This window comes from Pristis pectinata, chromosome 23 (assembly GCF_009764475.1).
Source record: "Pristis pectinata isolate sPriPec2 chromosome 23, sPriPec2.1.pri, whole genome shotgun sequence".
Taxonomy (NCBI): domain Eukaryota; kingdom Metazoa; phylum Chordata; class Chondrichthyes; order Rhinopristiformes; family Pristidae; genus Pristis; species Pristis pectinata.
The window spans coordinates 28,561,739-28,581,131 of NC_067427.1; the positions used below are offsets into that span (position 1 = coordinate 28,561,739).

At 41.8% G+C, this 19,393-nt stretch overlaps 1 protein-coding gene across 3 annotated transcripts in view; it reads right to left on the reverse strand.

Annotated features, from left to right (window-relative positions):
- The window catches only part of fkbp15a (FKBP prolyl isomerase family member 15a), a 66,980-nt gene that overhangs the window by 7,833 nt on the left and 39,754 nt on the right, over positions 1 to 19,393 (reverse strand). For all 3 annotated transcript variants that reach the window (XM_052037430.1, XM_052037429.1, XM_052037431.1), the window contains 7 exons: positions 15,852 to 16,023; positions 12,881 to 13,017; positions 11,806 to 11,961; positions 10,631 to 10,783; positions 7,252 to 7,344; positions 4,270 to 4,392; positions 3,101 to 3,208 (listed from right to left, as the gene is read on the reverse strand). In XM_052037430.1, the coding sequence (XP_051893390.1) occupies positions 3,101 to 3,208; positions 4,270 to 4,392; positions 7,252 to 7,344; positions 10,631 to 10,783; positions 11,806 to 11,961; positions 12,881 to 13,017; positions 15,852 to 16,023 (942 nt within the window). The remainder of the gene's footprint in view (positions 1 to 3,100; positions 3,209 to 4,269; positions 4,393 to 7,251; positions 7,345 to 10,630; positions 10,784 to 11,805; positions 11,962 to 12,880; positions 13,018 to 15,851; positions 16,024 to 19,393) is intronic.

The following is a 19,393-nucleotide window of genomic DNA, read 5'->3' on the forward strand; positions in this document are numbered from 1 at the left end:
TTCCAGGACTTTTGATCCTCTATAACCCCTTGAAGTCTATTATTGATTACTATGCTTGAGGATGAATTTCCTAACATGAATCTTGAATGTAATATTTATAGTTTGAACCTGCATCATCACATAAATTTAAGGCTCTGCTCAGACAAGTGCACAGAAGATTGAGTAACACCACTGTCAATTATGCAGAGCAGAAGTGACCACGATTGATTTTCTACAAGAAACTAACAGGCAACCACTTCTACTGTCTGCATTTTACTGGAGAAATTAGTTTGCTTCTGCTGGGAGAAATTAGTTTCATAAATTCTGTTTCTCCCCCCTTCTTGCCCACCCCACTGACTGTGACAGTATAGTCAACTCAATGTACTTTTCCATTCCCCTAACCACACTACACTTCTGCAACCGCCTTCAAGTTTACAAAGCACATCCTCTTTGGTAACTTGATGCCTGACACAGGGGTGCCAACATTGTACTTCAACAATAATTGACAATTTATTGCTAGGATCAAGTTATTTTGTCAGAAAAGATTAGAGCAATCCTGTTCCAAAGTATGCTTCAATTAATTTGGACTCCATTTCAGATGGAAAATTTCTTCTCAGAAGTTGTAAATCCTTCAATTTTTCTACTCCAGGGAGTGGTGGAGCTTGATTCACTGAATACATTTGAAGCTGGGATGGACAGATTTTTGGACTAAAAGTGTTATGGAGAACAGGCAAGAAAGTGGAGCTGAGGCAATGATCAGATCAGCCAGATTCTTACTGAATGATGGAGAGGGAGTAAAAAGACCATAAGGTTACTCCAGCACTGATTTCTTATGTTTTTATTTTCTTGTCTCAGTCAACAGAAATTAATAAAATACTCAAGGTCTTTGTAATGACAGCTGTGACTTTCTCACTCTCTCTCCCTCCAATTTGCACTATTAATTGGCAATGATGTTTAACAGCAGGTTTGCTTTAACTGCTACTCTGCATTGCCACGAATCTATTAAAGACTCCTGGGGGTCTTTCAGTTTCATGGTCTATTTCACCAACAAGCTTATTTTTCCTCATGTGCAGTACTTTAATCTTCTCAGTGTTAATTTTCACTGGCTGCAGTCAGCTTGTTTGGTCTAGTTCATTGTACAATTTACAAGCCGACTCTTCCAATTCTGATATCAGTGCTATTTTGGTATCAATGGCAAAACTGGCAGGCACAGTAGTGTAGTGGTTAGCATAACGCTATTACAGCACCAGCAACCCGGGTTCAATTCCAGCCACTGTCTGTAAGGAGTTTGTACGTTCTCCCTGTGTCTGTGCGGGTTTCCTCCGGGTGCTCCGGTTTCCTCCCACATTCCAAAGACGTACGGGTTAGGAAGTTGTGGGCATGCTATGTTGGCACTGGAAGTGTGGCGACACTTGCAGGCTGCTCCCAGAATACTCTACGCATAAAGGTGCATTTCACTGTGTGTTTCGATGTACAAGTGACTAAAGATATCTTATCTTAAAAAAAAACTGACTAATTGGGTTTCTCAGTCTGGAGCATTAGGATAACTTAAGAACTTCATTATTCAGTACTTGCCTCACTGGGTAAAGTTCAGATGCAAGATCGCCAACCTGAAACGTTAACCATTTCCCTTTGCAGATGCTACCTGACCCGTGAATGTTTCCAATATTTTGTGTTTTTAATTTCAGATTTCCAGTGGCTACATTTTGCTTCCATAACTGGAATCAGTACCATTTTCCACCCTTCAGCCAAATTGTCATCCAGTCCCTGGGTTTACCCTGAACCACAACCGCTTTGAATTTGGGTAATAGACCTTGATGTAGCATTCCCATCAAACTTTTGGAAATCTATACATCATACTTTCAATACCATCACTTCAGCACTTCGTTTTGCACTTCAGTTTGCACTCCTGGACTTTGCACCATCCTGTTGCTTTGCGTTTGTCACTGTATTTATTATTACCATGTTTACGGTTTACCCTGCATGCTTCATGACAGCAAGGGATCTCATTGCACCTTAATGTACATGACAACAGAACTGATCTGAATAATCAGAATCTGAATAGGGCTTTGCACTGTTTACTTCAGGTGCCAATTCCTCATGCAGCTTAATCAGGCCATTCACGGGTGCTGACGGTAGTTTAGTAAATTTTCAGTAAAATTAAATTTACTTCCCACAAACAATTCTAATTCCTCATTTAATATATTTTTGATCTTTCTTATATACATCAGTTTCTCAATGGTACTTTGTGCCAGCTCAGAATGATAGAGTAGTGCTCATCATAGGTACGTTGATGTTGAGATACATAGATGGACTATCTACGGCAGCATGAGGTCAGAGAGAAACAGCAGAGAACAGGGATGACCAACCACCCATATATACTCATCCTACGTTAACCCTACTTTTTACTCTCCCCATGTTCCCATCGTTTTCCAGTGTAAGTGCAGGAACAGCAGAGAGCTGGAAAGCTTGTAGAGAAATATTGTATTCTCAACTTCTGACCTCTTGTGCACCTCACATTCCCTTCTCCTGACTTTTGGGCAAAAGAAACAAAAGCTTGAAACCACGCACTACTAGGCTCAAGGACAACTTCTATCCCACTGTTAGAAGGCTACTGAATGGGCCTCTTGTACAGTAAAAGAACTCTTTACCTCACAATCTACTAGTCGTGGGCCTTGCACCTTATTGTCTACCTGCACTTTTTCTGCAACTGTTAACACTACATTCTGTTATTGCTTTTCCCTTGTGCTACCTCAACATACTTGTGTTTTGAAATGATGGCATGCAAAGCTAAGCTTTTCACTGTATCTCAGTACATGCGACAATAATAAACCAATTCCAATAACACTGTCAAATTTTGCCTCAAACACCAGAGGATATTAAAGATGCTATGCAAATGCATATTGTGCAAAAATAAACGGACCAAGCCCCAAATCAACACTTGCTATAGGAGGTACAACAACCTGGGTCATATGGGAATTGATGTATCAGCTCTATTTGCAGATGACATTTATTTTGCAATACAAGGGGAGCAAGTCAAGGAAAGGGATACACCAGACCCCATTGTCAAGACCTGTGCACAGACACAGATGTCAGGCATGCAGCCAGCTGAAGTCTATACCTTGATGGTGTTCATGATGATGCCAAGAACTGATCTTCCACTGTACATTTCATCAAGGTCAAACTCTCTGCGCACCGACTGAAACACGCCATTCATGATTTTCTTCACCTACAGGAAGATTTATCATGCGTTACACAGGTAATGAGTCTGATTTTGCAAGACAATGAAAGAATCAACGGGAAGGTGATATTTCCATTAATGCTGCTGAATGTCCCCATCAAGCACTCAGCTGAAAATCCTTTTGAAGCACCCCAAAATAAGGGCTTCAACTCAAGCTCAGAAGAGCAGCTCTCGATACAGGGCAGTGTGGCACTCACTGTCACTCGCTGACAAGTTTAGTCATAGAGACTTGCAAGCAGGGAGATCATGGTTGCCTGCTACTCTTTACACAGAAAGATTTCCAAAAAGGGGTAGGTGTGGTGGTGCTTGGACCATGGGGGGGGGGGGTGGTGGGGGGACTGGAGAAGAGAAAGGGAAAATCAATACATTTTGCACCATATCATTCAGTTCTAACCATGCAACATGATTAAACCCAATAAAAAGACAAATACCCCCCTTCGAATGTTGGGGGGGGGGGGGGGGGGGGGGATGGGAATGAAGGGCCTAAAGATTCAAGTAACATCACACTTGCACAGTGTCCAGCCATTTAGATACAAGAGATTTTGCAAACTAGATAGTATGTGCTTCTAGTTTAAATGGTGCTAGAAACTATACAAAGGGACACACACAGCAAACGTTTCGGGATCTGTATTAAACTAATGGTGACCACTGCACTGAGAATATCAGGTCTCAGCAAGGCAGACTAAGCCTGATCACCTTGCTGAATCCACCACATATTCATCTATGAACTCTGGATCCCTGAGCAACAGCACAGTGGAACACCACAGACAGTCCTTTGTCACCAAACGTTTCAAATCTCAGTGACAGTACATCACGCATTTTGACCTTGGAAGATTAAAACGACAGAACCCAGGCTCCGTTCACGCACCCTCTAGTGACTGGCTACTAAATAACAGTCTGGGAATTTGGCTAGGATTGACGCAGAAGGCGGCAACAGGCGCAATTAAAATACTATTTAAAAAAATCTAGCAAAAGTTGGCAAAAATATAAGTTAATCCACAGGGGTACTTAGAAACTCGACGATGGCACTGCTGGTTTACTCTCCATACCTCCTCAGCGGTGTTGTCTGGACGAAGTGCTTCACTGGCCACAGGGGCTTGCTGTTGAAGTTCCTGAATGCGCCCTTCATAGTGTTCCTTCATTGCAACAGCTCTTTGCTCCAAGGATGAATACTGTAAAATACAGAGACAGCACTCAAGAATGCATGTGTGCAAAAGCATCTCTACCACAACAGTTCTTCTTGGCTGTAGGGCAAACTCGTACCAAGCTGTCACTTAGACAGGAAACCAGAAACCGTACCCGAAGGGACTGATTTAAGAGACGAAACTCTGCAGCATTCATTCAGAACGAGTGAAGAGCTAATCATTCAGAGCAAGTTTCAATCTTGTTTCAGACAAATGGCTTTTCAGCTGATCACAACACCCAATCTTCCCGGTCTTAATGCTATAATGTTAGTCAATGACCTTGGCTGTATGACCTTATTATTAGTTCTTTGGAAATGCAAAGCTACTCCTTGTTTGCCCAAATAAATTATGGTATTGCAAAAGCAATTCTTTGTAAGGTTGTGATTACTGATTAGATGTTATATTTCTTGCACTATTTCTCTACCGAGTACGTGTCTCACAACACTTAAATGTGGCTGGAGAGGTGAGGGGAAGAGGGAGTAGGAAAAATAGCCAGAGGGGTAAGATCCACTTCTGCCCTGTTGTGCACCATTATAGTACAAATACTGTGGGCAAATGTGCTGCATCGTTTAATAATGAAAGCACTCACTCATTCGCAAAGGATTTAAAAAGGTTATCCAATCATAGCCATTAATTAAAACAAAAACTGACATTAGTATAGTACATAGTAATAATATAGTAAACAGTCTCAAAGTGATTCAGAAGATCATTATCAAACAAAATTTTGCACTGAGACATACGAGGAGATATTAGGACAAATGAACAAAAATATAGTCAAAACAGCAGGTTTTAAAGAGTGCCCTAAAGAGGAGGAATAGCAGTTTAGGGATGAAATGGCAGAGCATGGGGCCTCGTTAGCATGACCACAAATTCAAGGGAAGCTACCAACACAGCGACGTAGAAAATCAGGGAAGTGCAATAGGTTAGAAGTGAAGGAGGACAAAGATACTGGAGAGCTGAAGGAGGAACAATGATAGAGAAGGGCAAACCCAAAGGAGGATTTAAAATGATTGGTAAGATGGGAGCCAGTACAAGCAGGGAGCATTGGGTTTTGTATATTGGTACCTGGTGAGTAAACAGATATGTCAGAATTCCACATTATTCAGAATGGAAGATGGGACTGGGTTGGTACAATCAAGTCTAGAAACTTAAATAATGTGGGTTTGAGCGGAAGGTGAATTGATAGGAGGGAAATCAGGCAATATTAGCGAAGCACAATTGGAAGCTCATCTTGAGTCACAAACCACACTGGAGGTTATTCGTGATGTGGCTCAACGCAAGACATTTGCCAGCAAGATAGATTTTGAGGCCGACGTTGAATCAGTTCAGGTCAGAGGCTGAGTATCTGGCACCAACTGACTCACCCAAAAGCCTTTTCACCAGCAATGCTCAAGAAGTTTGATAACATCCAGGACAAAGTAGCCCAGCTGACCTGCACTCATCAACTAACCTGAACATCGACTCCCTCTACCATCACTGCACAGTGGCTGTGGTGTGCACCAGCAACAAAATGAATGGCAGTTACTTGCCGAGGCTACTCCAACAGAACCTCCCAAACCTGTGACCTCTACCACAAAGGACAAGGGCAGCAGGTTCATGGAACACCAGCACCTGCAGGTCCCCCTCCAAATCACACACACCATCCTGACTTGGAAATACACGGCCAGTCCATCGTCATCGCTGGGTCTAAATCCTAGAACTTCCTGCCCCACAGTATCCTGGGTGCACACCTTCACCAGAAATGCAGCAGCAGTTCAATAAAGTAGCTCGTCACCATCTTCTCAAGGGTGATTAGGGAGAGCCACAAGTGCTGGGCTTGCTTGTAATAACCCAGATCCTGAAAATGAATACTTAAAAAACCGAGAGCCAAGGTTAAAAGTGAGGGATTCACAGATCCTTATAAACTAGAAAAGGGCATTTAGCCCATTAAGTCTCTTGCCCTATTTAACAAGATCATGAATGATCTGTAACCTAACTCCATAGATCGAATACTCTATAACATTGGCTCTAAAGAGACTGATTTATTTTCAGAGAAGCTAACAAATGACAGTAACATTCCTGACTCCTCCAAGTACTGAACCCAAAGCTTCAATACACCCACCAGATTGCACTGCTGATCTTATAAGACACCAAATTCCAAATCTCTCCCTCACCCAAAAATCACATTGCCTGTGCAGTTCAGAGAATTAAGGGCTCAGCAGTGATGCACTCAGCTCGGTCCAAAGGTTGTGGGTTCCAAATCCCATTCCAGGTACTTATCACTCCAACTAAGGCTGGCAATTCATGCAATATCAGCTCACAATGCCTTTCAAAAAGCAAGCAGTACACCATAACTTCCTTGATGAGTCAAACTAAGGTTCTGCCAGCCATCTGGCAGTAGATGTAAAACAGAACACCAATGGTGTAAAATTGTTCCTCTTTACACTCATCCAATATTTATTCCTCAATCAATGAAACTGAAAGTGATGATTTGAACCATTGTATCACTGTTTGTGGGATCTTGTTGTGAACAAATTGACTATCATGCTTCCTGCATTACCACAACACTCACACTCCAGAGGGTTGTCATCATCTGGGAAACACTGGAACTTGCCCAAAGTTTGGAAAAGCTGCAATGCAAATTCTTTTATCTTTTGGCTCACAAGATCACAAGACGAAGGAGCAGGAGTAGGCCAATCGGCCCATCGAGCCTCCTTGTCACCCAGACTGGTCAGGCAACTTCCACCCCTGCATCTACATCCCTTTCCTATCCCCTTCCCTCACCAGGGCTGTACAAAGCTGATGCACAGCTGAATAGTTTAAGGGTTTCAATACAGTAAGGAGCTTGGTTAGTGCAAGCATCATTACCCGCTCCTTCAGGGCCTGTAGCTCATCTGCTTGTTCCTGGAGAGACAAGAGCTTCGCTTCCTCCGTGACACGAGACTCCTTCAACGTCGCCAACTGGATATTGGGGGAAAAGTCACCATGTGAGAACGCAGCAGCACGTCAGATGTACAGCGATACCCATCACTCCTTCTACCCCAACTTTATCACATTAAAATTTACAGACAGAAGCAGGTCATTCGACTCAACCGCTTTGTACCATTGTTTGTACCCCAGATGCGCTTCCTTCTATTTACCATAGAACCATAGAACAATACAGCACAATACAGGCCCTTCGGCCCACCACGTTGTGCCACCCTTCAAACCACACCTAAGACTATCTAACCCCTTCCTCCCACATATCCCTCTAACTTAAATTCCTCCATATGCTCATCTAACAATCTCTTGAACTTGACCAACGTACCAAACCCTTCCAGCAAACCCTCCTACTCCTTTAGTCCTTATACGTTTATGCAGCTGGTCTTTAACCACGTGTTATTCCTAACCCCATGATGGTGTAGATTAATTAAATCAGGAGTGATTCTGAACTAAAAGAACACTGGGAATGCAAACAAGGTAGTGTGCATGGAAGGAGAAAAACTCAAATTAGTCTTACAGGTGGGTGACTTGACACTTAACACAAAGGCAGCTTGTTAATTGTTACCTCACTGATGGGTATTTCCAGCATTCTTGTTTCAGATTACCAAGAAGTTTCAAGTTTCAGTTTGGTTTGTTTCCTCCCCCCCATTCTCATTTGTCTTCCTCTGTGTACACCCCCCTTGGGCAGATCAGCGATGATTAAAAAGCAATGACTACCCTCTCATAGACAAGAATAACAGCATTGTTTTTCCTAGATTGTCTTGCCCTTCAGCCCCTCTGCATACACACTCCTCAGCAAGTTTTCTCACTTTTCTAGTTCTGACAATAGATAATCAACTCAAAGTGTTAACTGTTTCTTTCCCCAGAGAAATTGTTGGGTATTTGTTTCTAAATTTTAAATACAGCGTGGTAACAGGTCCTTCCAACCTAACGAGTCACGCCGCCCATTTTAAACCCCCAAATTAACCTACCCGTACGTCTTTAGAATGTGGGAGGAAACCAGAGCACCCGGAGGAAACCCACGCAGACACGGGAGAACGCACAAACTCCTTACAGTCACTGCCATGACTGAGCATTTTCTGTTATTATTTTAGATTTCTATCATCTGCTTTTTTTTTGCTTTTAAAAATACCTGAATAAACACTCTGTACAAGAGCTGGAAAGTGAGATTAGTTCCACAGTGTTTTCAGCCAATCTGGACACAATGGGCAAAACAGGCTTCTCCTGTGCTGTAGATTTCTATGATAACTTTGCAATCCTATGAATTAGTTCACTAACACTGCTAAAATTAACAGTGAGGTGACTGAGTAGATTTACAATTTCAGCAAAGAATTAAGGAATGAAAAGAGTAAACTAGCATGTTATTTAAAAAGATTGTAAAAGCTGCCATTAGTATGCAGATAGGAAGAGATTAGCAAAAGTAAACACTTTCAGCCAGAGACAGAAGAAATTGTAACATTCACAAGGAAACAGTCCTGGCATTAAACAAAGACTTTACAACTGTCATCAGGTTAGAAGGCACAAGACATCCCATAAGCAGTGGGAAGTCAAGGTTACAAGGAGAAGGAAGATCTTAAAGAAATTAGTATTAATGAAACTAAAAGTAATCTGTTCCCCTGGGTCTGATGACCTACATGAATTCATGAAGGGGGGAGGAGGGGGAGGAAATAAGGAATCACGTGGGAAAGTGCAGTTAAAGCAGATTGATTGCATTGAATGGTGGAACACTCTCCTCCTGCTCCCATTTGTTGGATTCTGTTAATGGAACCACTGGCAGGAGTAATAAATCATTACAGTGACATCTATCAGGAGTTGGTTTTTCGTTTTGCTTTGGACCTAAAGTTTATGAACACCCTGTAAAAACAGGAACAACTTAGTGCACACAGGAAAGAGAAATAATGGGAAGTACAAGCACCCTATAAATGGAGCTGAAATTGCTCTGGATAAAGATGTACAGTCAAGAGGGGCTTGCATATTTGATAATCAACTTGTCCAATCACTAAAGAGCAGAGCTAATAGGATGTTTCATTGAGAAACTTGGAACAGCAGAGGATGTCAGAAGAATTTTTAAAAAATCAATGATTTCTAAGATGCAACAGATAGGTGATGCCAAGGTCATTTGTGAACCCCCGCTTGTGCCAGTATTCAGAGGAAAATCAAGGCACTTTGTATTGGAGGGGCAACTAGGATTATCACACAAACACAATGTATAATCATACCGAGACAAATTCTGCAGATGCATCATACAAATAATCTTACATCTAGCAGTAAAATTGATAAAGTTTGATTGCTATAGAAATGTTCAGCATGTTCACACAATGGCAAATTAAAGACTGCAGAAATCCCGGCTTCAGTATACCGTACTCCTGGAGCATCCTTGGCCTCTCCAGGAAGTTAAAAACCACAATGCCTGACATAAACTAGCTTCATCAACAGACCATGGCTGCATTAGATAACTCAGTGAGTAGATTACTGCCAAGTGTTATGCTGAGTCTACTAGTTAGGGCTGGATTTGCAGATCTCACAGCTAGTACAACTGAGGTGGTGCTATGGATCAACACACAAAGCGCTGGAGGAACTCAGCAGGTCAGGCAACATCTATGGAGAGAAATGGACAGCTGATGTTTCAGGACGTCACCCTTCATCAGGATACTGTGCTATGGATCCAGGGTTTCAACCCAAAACATCGACAATTCTTTTCTTCCCACAGATGCTGCTCAACCTGCCGAGTTCCTCCAGCAGATTGTTGTTGAGGTTGTGCTATAATTGACTTCAAAGCTCTGGGATAAGAGAAAAGTGAGTACAGTGGAGCAACAGTTAATACTACTGCCCTCCCAGCTCCAGGGACCCAGATTTAATCCTGATCTTGGGTGCTATCCTTGCGGAATTCTCCCACTGTCAAGTACATCATACAACCTGATGCTCCAGCTGGTGTACAGAGGACAGGATGCACTTGAGATGTCAATCTGAGGCATCATCTGTCTTCTCAAGTGAACACAACCAGATTCCACTGTACTATTAGTACATTAATAGTATAATAAAACTTATTAAAACATTTTAACAACTGCATTTGCTGCAAAAATCAGCTAACTCAGCACTGACTAGAAGCAATGAACAAAATTTGATACCAACAAACATTAGGAGATATGAGAGATGACAGAAACTTGGTTAAAGAAGTGTGCACCCTAAATATGCACAAAACTAGGGAGGGACATGGCTATGGAGAGATTCTGAAATAAGGACAGTAAGTTAAAAGAAGCCTCACCTTCGCCTCCAGCTGTGAAATCTTAAGTTGCTGGGATTCCCGCTGTTCACAGACTTCTCGATACTGCTGGTTGTGCTGTTCCTTGGCTGATGCAAGCATCCGGTCACACTTGGCTTGCCACTGTGATTCCAGCTCTGCTTGCATCACTGAAATCTGGAGGAAAAAGGAAGAAATGCATCTCAACAAACTCCAGTTCAAATCCCAATAAGGATCATCTAATATGACATGCTTGAATAAAATTCTTCAAAGAAAACAGAAGTGCACAGATGCCCCATGGCATCCACATTCTGATATGAAGGCATACAAGATAAAGATATTTGCAATTTGTCTATTTTAATATATACTAAGAGAAAAAGATCCCCCAATCAGACAGCTGACATCCTCTGATCCCTGCTCAATCCTTAGTAAAACTTCTAACTCTACATCCAGGCCACCTACTACCTCCTACATAAGCAGCACCTCTAACTCAACTTGTTTGCTCCTGAAACCCTCGTACAAGCTTATCTGCTGCTAGTTCCAACTGCTCCAGTGCTCCTCCAGCTCCCCTCTCACTTAGTACCAGACTCACCTAAAACGATGTTGGCCTGTATTCTCAGAAATCCCCATTCACCATGACTTTTGTGGTTACTTGCTAACTTCTGGTGCAGCAATGTCTCTCCTTCACAATTCTGATCAACAGCCCATTGTCCTGTGTGTCACTACTCTGGAACCTCCTGTTCTGAAACCCTCCTACAATCTTCCAACTCCGACCTATCCTTGTTCTTATGTCTTTGCAAACTACCACTCCAGGGGATTTGGGAAGCAAAAATATCTCCTTCCTCTCAAATCTCTTAGTGGTTGCTAGTGGTCTATCTCATAATAGGCTTGTGTGAGGTTAAAGATTATTTGGTAGTTATAAAAACAATGATATAATTTCTGCGGTTTACCTGAAATGGTTGCAATTTAAAAGTAATATTTGCAGTGTGCTTAGATCCTGATGAAACAGAACTTAAGGCTCTATATTGCCCTCTGTAAATTAACACAAGACATGTCTGTAATTCAGAGTTGTTCAAATATCTGCCCACTTCATTCATTCACCTCTGCAAAGATCAGGAGCAGTACTATGTTGTGGTGTCAATTTCTTTACCTCGGCAAAGATCAGGAGCAGTACTATGTTGTGGTGTCAATTTCTTTACCTGCTCTGCCGCAGCCTGATCAGTCGATGACCGGGTTTTCCTCAGCAATGACCGTACATTTTCCAGCTCCTCCTCGTACGATTTCCGGATTTCATCCATCTCTTGCTCTGCTCGCTGCCGCTCTGTTATCGCTTTCCTCTTCCTCTCTGCTAAACTCTGACCACAAAAGACTCAGTGACCACAAGATCTTCCAACAGTTGCCGAGATAATTTCTGTCCATCTAATTCATCTAACCACACCCTTCCAGACCTTCTCCTCTCCCTACCAACCCCCCCCCCACACCACACACACAATTATTTACCTCCTGGTATTGAAATTCTTGCAAAAACAAGGATTAAAAGGGAGAAAATAATCCTCACGTGGTTCATTACACCATACTTCTAAAGCAAAATATTGCAGGTGCTGGAAGTACTCAGAATTCAGGCAATATCTGTGGAGGGAGAAACAAAGGATATTTCAGCTCAATGACCTTTTATCAGAAAGATCATTGAGCTGGAAAGTTAACTCTGCTTCTCCCTCCACAGATAGTGCCTGACCTACTGAGTATTTCCAGCATTTCTTGTCTTTATTCTTTAACCATGCTCGTTTGTCTTTACTGGTTTTGGAAAGTTAAACCAAATATTTAGATTATACAGATTGTTCATGCAGTTTGACTCTTTTCCCATACCCCTCCACAAATAAGTTAAGACAATTTTGATCAAGATTTTTCAACAAATTTCAACTACTGAACTTCAATAAGGCAAATCTTTGACAGCAAAGTGCTTCAGCATTCCCAGAGGTTGTGAAAAGCACAAAAAAAACCAAAGCCTTTTTTAATATCATTCATTCAGGTGAGAACAGTTTGGGAATAGGAAGCAGTTCATCCTGGTCCCCTTTTTCACAGAGGAGGACCTTATTTTCAAGTTGAGTCAGACAGAGTGAAGGATCACTGGGAACGCCTAGGTGGAACACTGCACATCACAACCTTATGGGACATCAGCAAGCTGCAAAGTCACAATAGCACAGAATGTCACAAAGGAACCCCTCTGGATTAGTAACAGCTACAGCCCACCAAATTCTACACTTCCAACCACACCTTTTCCAGATTATCCTTCTCAGCTCGAAGGTCCACAAGCTCCTCCTCCATGCTGGCAACCTTCACTTCCAACTGCTTACGGCTTTGCTTCTCAGCTTTGCACTTGGTCTGAGCACGCTCCGATGCCTCCTGCAGCTCTGAGGTAGACAAGCAGTGAAACAAATCAGCTACCTTGCATCTACCAAACCAGACAGAGCAGAGACAGCCAGATACAAGTTCCTCATGGACTCGCACCAATCTCTGCCTGCATTACTGTACCACACCTCAGAAATGCACCACAAGCAAACCTATAAGAAATACAATCACAAGATTGGTTGGACACCACTCAGAATCCCTAACCATGACTTTGATGAAATGGCAAAGTGACAACTTGTTTCAACACTAGTGCAGCGAACTGTCGTACCAGGATACTACGAAAGGTAAAGCAATGACTTGGACATGATTGTTTTTGGCCATCGTTTCCCACAAAGCCTCTACCAAAACTTAACAAAGTTAATCAAAGAAAAAATAATAAAGCAAATGACTGATGCTTCTTAAACAGGAGGAGAGAAAAATAAAGACACAATATCTGCCTGAGTTTTCCCAGGTACTGGTCATAGGGCATTCTGTAGAAATGCTATTACGTTGCACAACCTCATTCTACCCTATGGGATTGTGCCAGCTTTTCTCAATGAGCTACTGCCCATTAATCCTGATCCCCTGCTCCTTCCACAGCCATTGAAAACTCTTCTTTGAATACATCTCCAATTAACTTCTAAAAGTTACTACTGAATCTGGTCTTCTTTTTCAGCAATCTTTCAGGATTGGGGATGGCTGATGAGGTCCACGTGAGAACTGCAAACACTTCCACAAATGGGACAGGTGGGTCGTTTGTGAAATAGTACTGTCCTCCCGCTGTTTACACTGGGCATGTTGCACGTATATCTCAATACCACCTGAAATCCTCCTCCTCCACTCTGAGCAGTCAGGGACCAGGATTTCCCAGGGGTCAGTGAAAATGTTGCATTTCCTTCAGTTTTCCTGTTTCCTGGTATTCTCCCCTCGTGAGAGAGCTCAGAATAGAGCGCTGTTTTGGGAGGCTCATATTGGGAATGTTAGCGGAGTCCATTGTGTGTAACCAGGCCTCAATGCTGGGGACCTGGGCCTGAGAGAAGATGCTGACGATGGTTCACTTATCCTTCTAGAGTTTGGAGGATTTTGTGGAGACAGCATCGGTGGTATACATTTGTCCAGGACTCAGAAACACAGAACAGGAGGGATCACTGCTGCCCAGGTTTGAGGTTTTGTTCTTGAAACACCCTTTCCTTCAACTGTCCTAAGGCTATGCTGGTACACCAAAGGTGGAGGTGAATTTCGTCATCGATATCATCTACTTTTATTACTCTTTTCATTCCATACTGTAACAACGTGCAGAGCACAATAAAAGCTAATCTGTCTGGTTCTTTTGCCACTTAAATCTATATCCTCTGGTCACCTATTGACCCAGTCAAAACATTCCACATCTATTCAGTAAAAATCCTTAACTTTGAACACCTCTATTAACTTCACTGCTATGATAAAAATCCAGCTCTGACCTCCCTACATAACTATGTTCAACTATTCCAAGCCCCCATTCTGCAAACTTCCGCATTTTTTCCCCCCACCAAGGCCTTCATTTGTCAAGGTTGTATGGTAGGCTGGCCCAGAAGGTTAGGCATATAGGATCCGAGAAGAGCTGGCTCACTGGATCCAAAATCAGCTTGGTGAAAGGAGGCAGACGTAGAAGTGGTTTTCCCAAATTGGACGTCCGTGACTCGTGGTGTACCACAGGGATCAGTGTTTGGACCTTTATTTACTAATGACTTGGATGTCAATGTAGGAGGCATGATTAGCAGGTTTGCAGCATGAAAATTGGTGGTGTTACAAATAGTGAGGAATGTTAGTCAAGGCTAGAGCAGGATACAAATCAGATGGAAAGTTGGACAGAGCATTGGCAGATGGAATTCAATCCTGACGGGTGTGCAGAGATGCATTTTGGGAAGTCAAATAGGGATAGGACATGCATAGTAAAATGGTAGGGCACTAAGGAACATGATGACCCAGGAGTCGCAGTCCACAGATCCCTAACAGTGGCAACCCAGGTTAGTAGGGTGGTGGAGAATGTATATGGCATGGTTATCTTTACAGATAAAGACGACAAGAGTTGAGACAAAACCCAAGTTAAAATATTACTTGAAGTACTGTGTGTAGTTTTCGTGGCCACACTACAAGGAGGACGTGATTGTACTGGGGAGAATGCAGAGAAGATTCACCAGGACGTTGCCTGCATCAGAGGACTTCAGTTATGGGAAGGAGATCGGACGGGCTGGACTTGTTTTCCCTGAAGCAAAGGAGGCTGAGGGGTGACTTGATACAAGTATATATGATGGGTAAAGATAGGGTAGATAGTCAAAATCTTTCTCCCCCATAGCAGTAATATCAAAATTAAGAGGGCATAGATTTAAGGTAAAAGGAAGGAGTTTTAAAGAGGATCAGAAAAGTTAGTTTTGTTTTACAGAGAGTGGTTGACATCTGGAACGTGCTGCCAGAGATAGTGATTGTATCTGATTCCACCACTATGTTTAAGAGACATTGAGACATGCAGTTAAACAGGCAAGGCATAGGAAGATACAGTCCGAATGCAGGCAAATGGGATTAGTGTAGATGGGCGAAAAGGTCAGCATGGACATGGTGGGCCGAATGGCCCAGTTCTGTGCTATATATCTCCTTGACTCCATTGTAACAAAGAGGCTTAGAGATGGACCTAATCAGTGAATTAACCCAACTTGTTTCTAAACTCTATGCTATTTTGTTTAAACAAATGCCAGGATCCCTCACGTTTTCTCAAGTAGCATCTTTTCCACCACCTTCAAATTTTTGTATACATACAGCTCCAAGTCTCTCTTCCCTCTTACTGTATTCATAATTCAAAGCGTTGAGTCTCTCTGTGTACCTGTTAACTGGACCTCCACACTGTTGAGCCGCAGCCCTTGCCCCTCTGCCTTCTGCTGTGCTGAGGCAAGCTGACTGCGCAGCTCCATCTCCTTTTTCTGGTGGGCTGTGAGCTCCAGCTGTAGTTTGGCAACCTGGCTAGTGGCCACTGCTAGTTCCTCAGTCACCTTCACCTGCATCACAAAAGGAAAAGAAAAAACAAGACTTACTTCACCTCAATAGCTTTTTAAGAAGAGAATTTCATATTTCCATTACCTTTTAAGAGATAGAGTGCTTGATGACCAAGTCCCCTTAGGTCCAACTTTAAGGTAACATACCAGGTTCTAGACTCCCATACCAGTGAGAATAGTTTCCATCCACCCTATAAAATCTTTATACTAAGAAATTCAGCTAGATCACCCCTTTCTCCCCTAGGATGCAGAACTAAATGCCAGACAATCTAACCTGTACACATAAGTTAACCCTTTAGTGCCACTAATCATTTTGCTGCCTCTATACTTTAAAATATAGTGAGTAGAACTGAACATTGCATTCTAAATGGCATCTAACTGTAACATAACTTGCACCCTTTTGCATTCCAGCTCCATTGAGATAAAGAACAACATTCAACTAGCTTCTTTCAATTAAAGACGGTTTTGTTTCCCTTCATTGATCTCTGTGCTTGGACCCCATAATCTCTCTGCTCTTCCACAATTCATAGCTTCCCATCATTTTGAAAATACTCTGTTCTCTTTCTTGGCTCCGAAGGGAATGAGTTCGCAATCCCAACATTGGATAAAACCATGAGGAATTCAGTTAATCTGTCAATCCCCTTTTGCACTGTTCTATTACCACCTATGATACCCAATGTGCCAACTAAAATGGTTGCACAAATCAGTGCAATTTCAGAATCAAAGTAATTTTGGAAGATGACTGGAGCATGTACAATTCCTCACTTATTTTTAATAGACTGGGGTGGGAAACCATTGGTCTTGGAGATAAGTGAATCTTTAGACTTATTATTGTCTCCATTACTATTTTAATTTTAGACAGCAAGTACCTACCATTTTAGGCAAGAACATCTTCAGTTTTAGTTTTCTCTGATTTCCTCTCAAAGTAATTACATAAACCTTTAATGTTACCCTGATATCACTCGCATAAATTGTTTCTACGGATCTTATTACATCTTCTTATTGTTCTGGATATAGTCTTCCTCTCTCCCGATAACAGAATCTCTACTGTTCTAGCAAGCGCAAATGTTTTCTTTTAGTTGTCTATCATTTCTCATTTCCTCTTCAAGGGTCATAACTACACACTTAGACCTCTATCATCTGGGCTATTTTTAGATCTTGTGTTCTACCATTTATTTCAACATCACCCAATGTTCTATCTGCTGTTTTGCCTGTTAACAGTTCTACAGTGTTTAATTTCTTTCTCACAACTCCGAATTTTGACTTACCTAAACTTAAAACCATAGTTTTTGACTCCCCCTTCACCAACACAAAGCTATCAGTGGATTACCGACTACTTCAGGCTTAAAACTCGTAACTAAACCTAATGTGATCTGTTCTCTCACATTGTGCCAGAAATCTCCTTGAAGAGAATTAAAATAATCCATGTATTTGAGCCTCAAATTATTTTGCTTTTCCCAATCTCAGAAAATTCATGATTCCCACTTTTGTTCACTTGCTTTTTACAAAAAGCTTCTCCAAACTCCACTACTTTATTATTAACACTGGGATGTTTGGAGACAACTCCTAAACTCCCACATAGTTTCCTACTTCTCATTTCCATGCAGAGTTTCCACTGTCTTATGGATATCCTTCCATCTATTGCAGTACCCTTTATCAATACTGGTAATCCCACTTTCCCAATTTCACTTTTTTTTTGAAGACAATAATTACCGCCCCATCACGCCCAACTTTAAGTAACTCTCAATGGCAGCCAATACATCATACACTGTAAATTTCAAACTTACATCTTTTAAATAAGCATTTTCATAAACTTTTTCCATGGCTTTGATATCATTCCCATTTTCTGAGTCCAAAGTACTTAAATGACCCTAACCCTACAAGCATAACAATGACTCCCTTCTCAACTCTATCTGTAGATTAGTTTCAAAGGTTTGGGTCATAGCAAAAGACCAGTTCCTCACACTGATGCCAAAATGCCTTGAAATAGTACACTCTTTCTGCTACATTTCTATCTAGTCCTCCTCACTTTGTCAACCAACCGCTCAGCAATGCTTAAGTCAGTTATGGTCATCTTTCCCCCATTTTTCTCGTTACCCTGCCTTGTACCAATTCTACACGTTTTGCATCCTGCACGATCCCCACCACCGCCCCCCCACCATCCCCCCTCCCCCCAAAAACACAGCTCAGCATTGCACACACCAGAAAATAACTCAGCAGTGGAATAAACATACACTGCCTTGTACTTCAACATGACTAGACTTGTACTGCCCACAAAGACTTCCATGTACAATATGCCATTAACGTTCTGAACCCATCCACATACACAAGAGCCCTGCACTAACCATAGCAATCCATCAATATTTATGTACATCACAATGCATTAATCCACACTGCCCTTGAATTCACAGCTCAATGACCCAGCACAACACTGAGTAACTCTGTGCCAACCCACACAAAGCTTTCTACTATAAACTAGACTCAACAGCATACATTAACAGATTATTGCCCTACAGCAGAATGCAGATAGAATATGACTTATCCAACACAGAGCAGTGCTATTCTGCAGGTACTTGCATATATTCGCAGAACTACACCAGATTATAAAATGTTTGATGTGACCAATGATGTACAGTGCCGCCAACAGTAGGAAGATCCTGAAGATTACAAGGAAGAGAATTAGAAGGGATAAAGAACTGACTGAATAGAATCGATATTTAAGGAATAACATTACATCAGAATCTCCTCAACTGAGAATCCGAAATTAGACTAAAGTATTGCAGGTGTGAAAGTGGGCACAAAATTGTGGTCTCTAGCCAAAATAACTCCAAATAAAAAACTTGGAATAAAGAAGGGAACTTCGCCATTTGTCTTGTTCATGACAATGCTTTTTCAACTACTGAATGTTATATCTGGGATACCATTTTCCCAGCATCATGCTGTGTTTTAATGCACAAGCTGCAACTCAAACCTGTTGGTAGAATCCTCATGTTACATACCTGACAAGTACTACATGCAGAGCAGTAAACCCCACATCTGATCTGAACATAAAATACACACTGCAAGTTTGCACTCACTTAGTGATCTTAACACAGCAATACAAAAATCACTTTAATTTGGGTCAAGTGTACTGTAACATTCTACACTTTCTGAACTTAATAATGCTTATGGTGTACATATTTCAATGTACTTCAGTAGTAATGGTGGGCAGCAGGGAAAAGCAAGGGAGAAAGGAAAGACAGAGAGAATATTCTGCTCGAGTTGTCCTCTGTCCATGATTCCCCATTCTGGTTATTGTGTAGAACACCACTGTAGTTTGGAAGTGTAAAATGCTAAGAAAAAGTATTCTGGATTGTTACTGGCTGAGGCAACA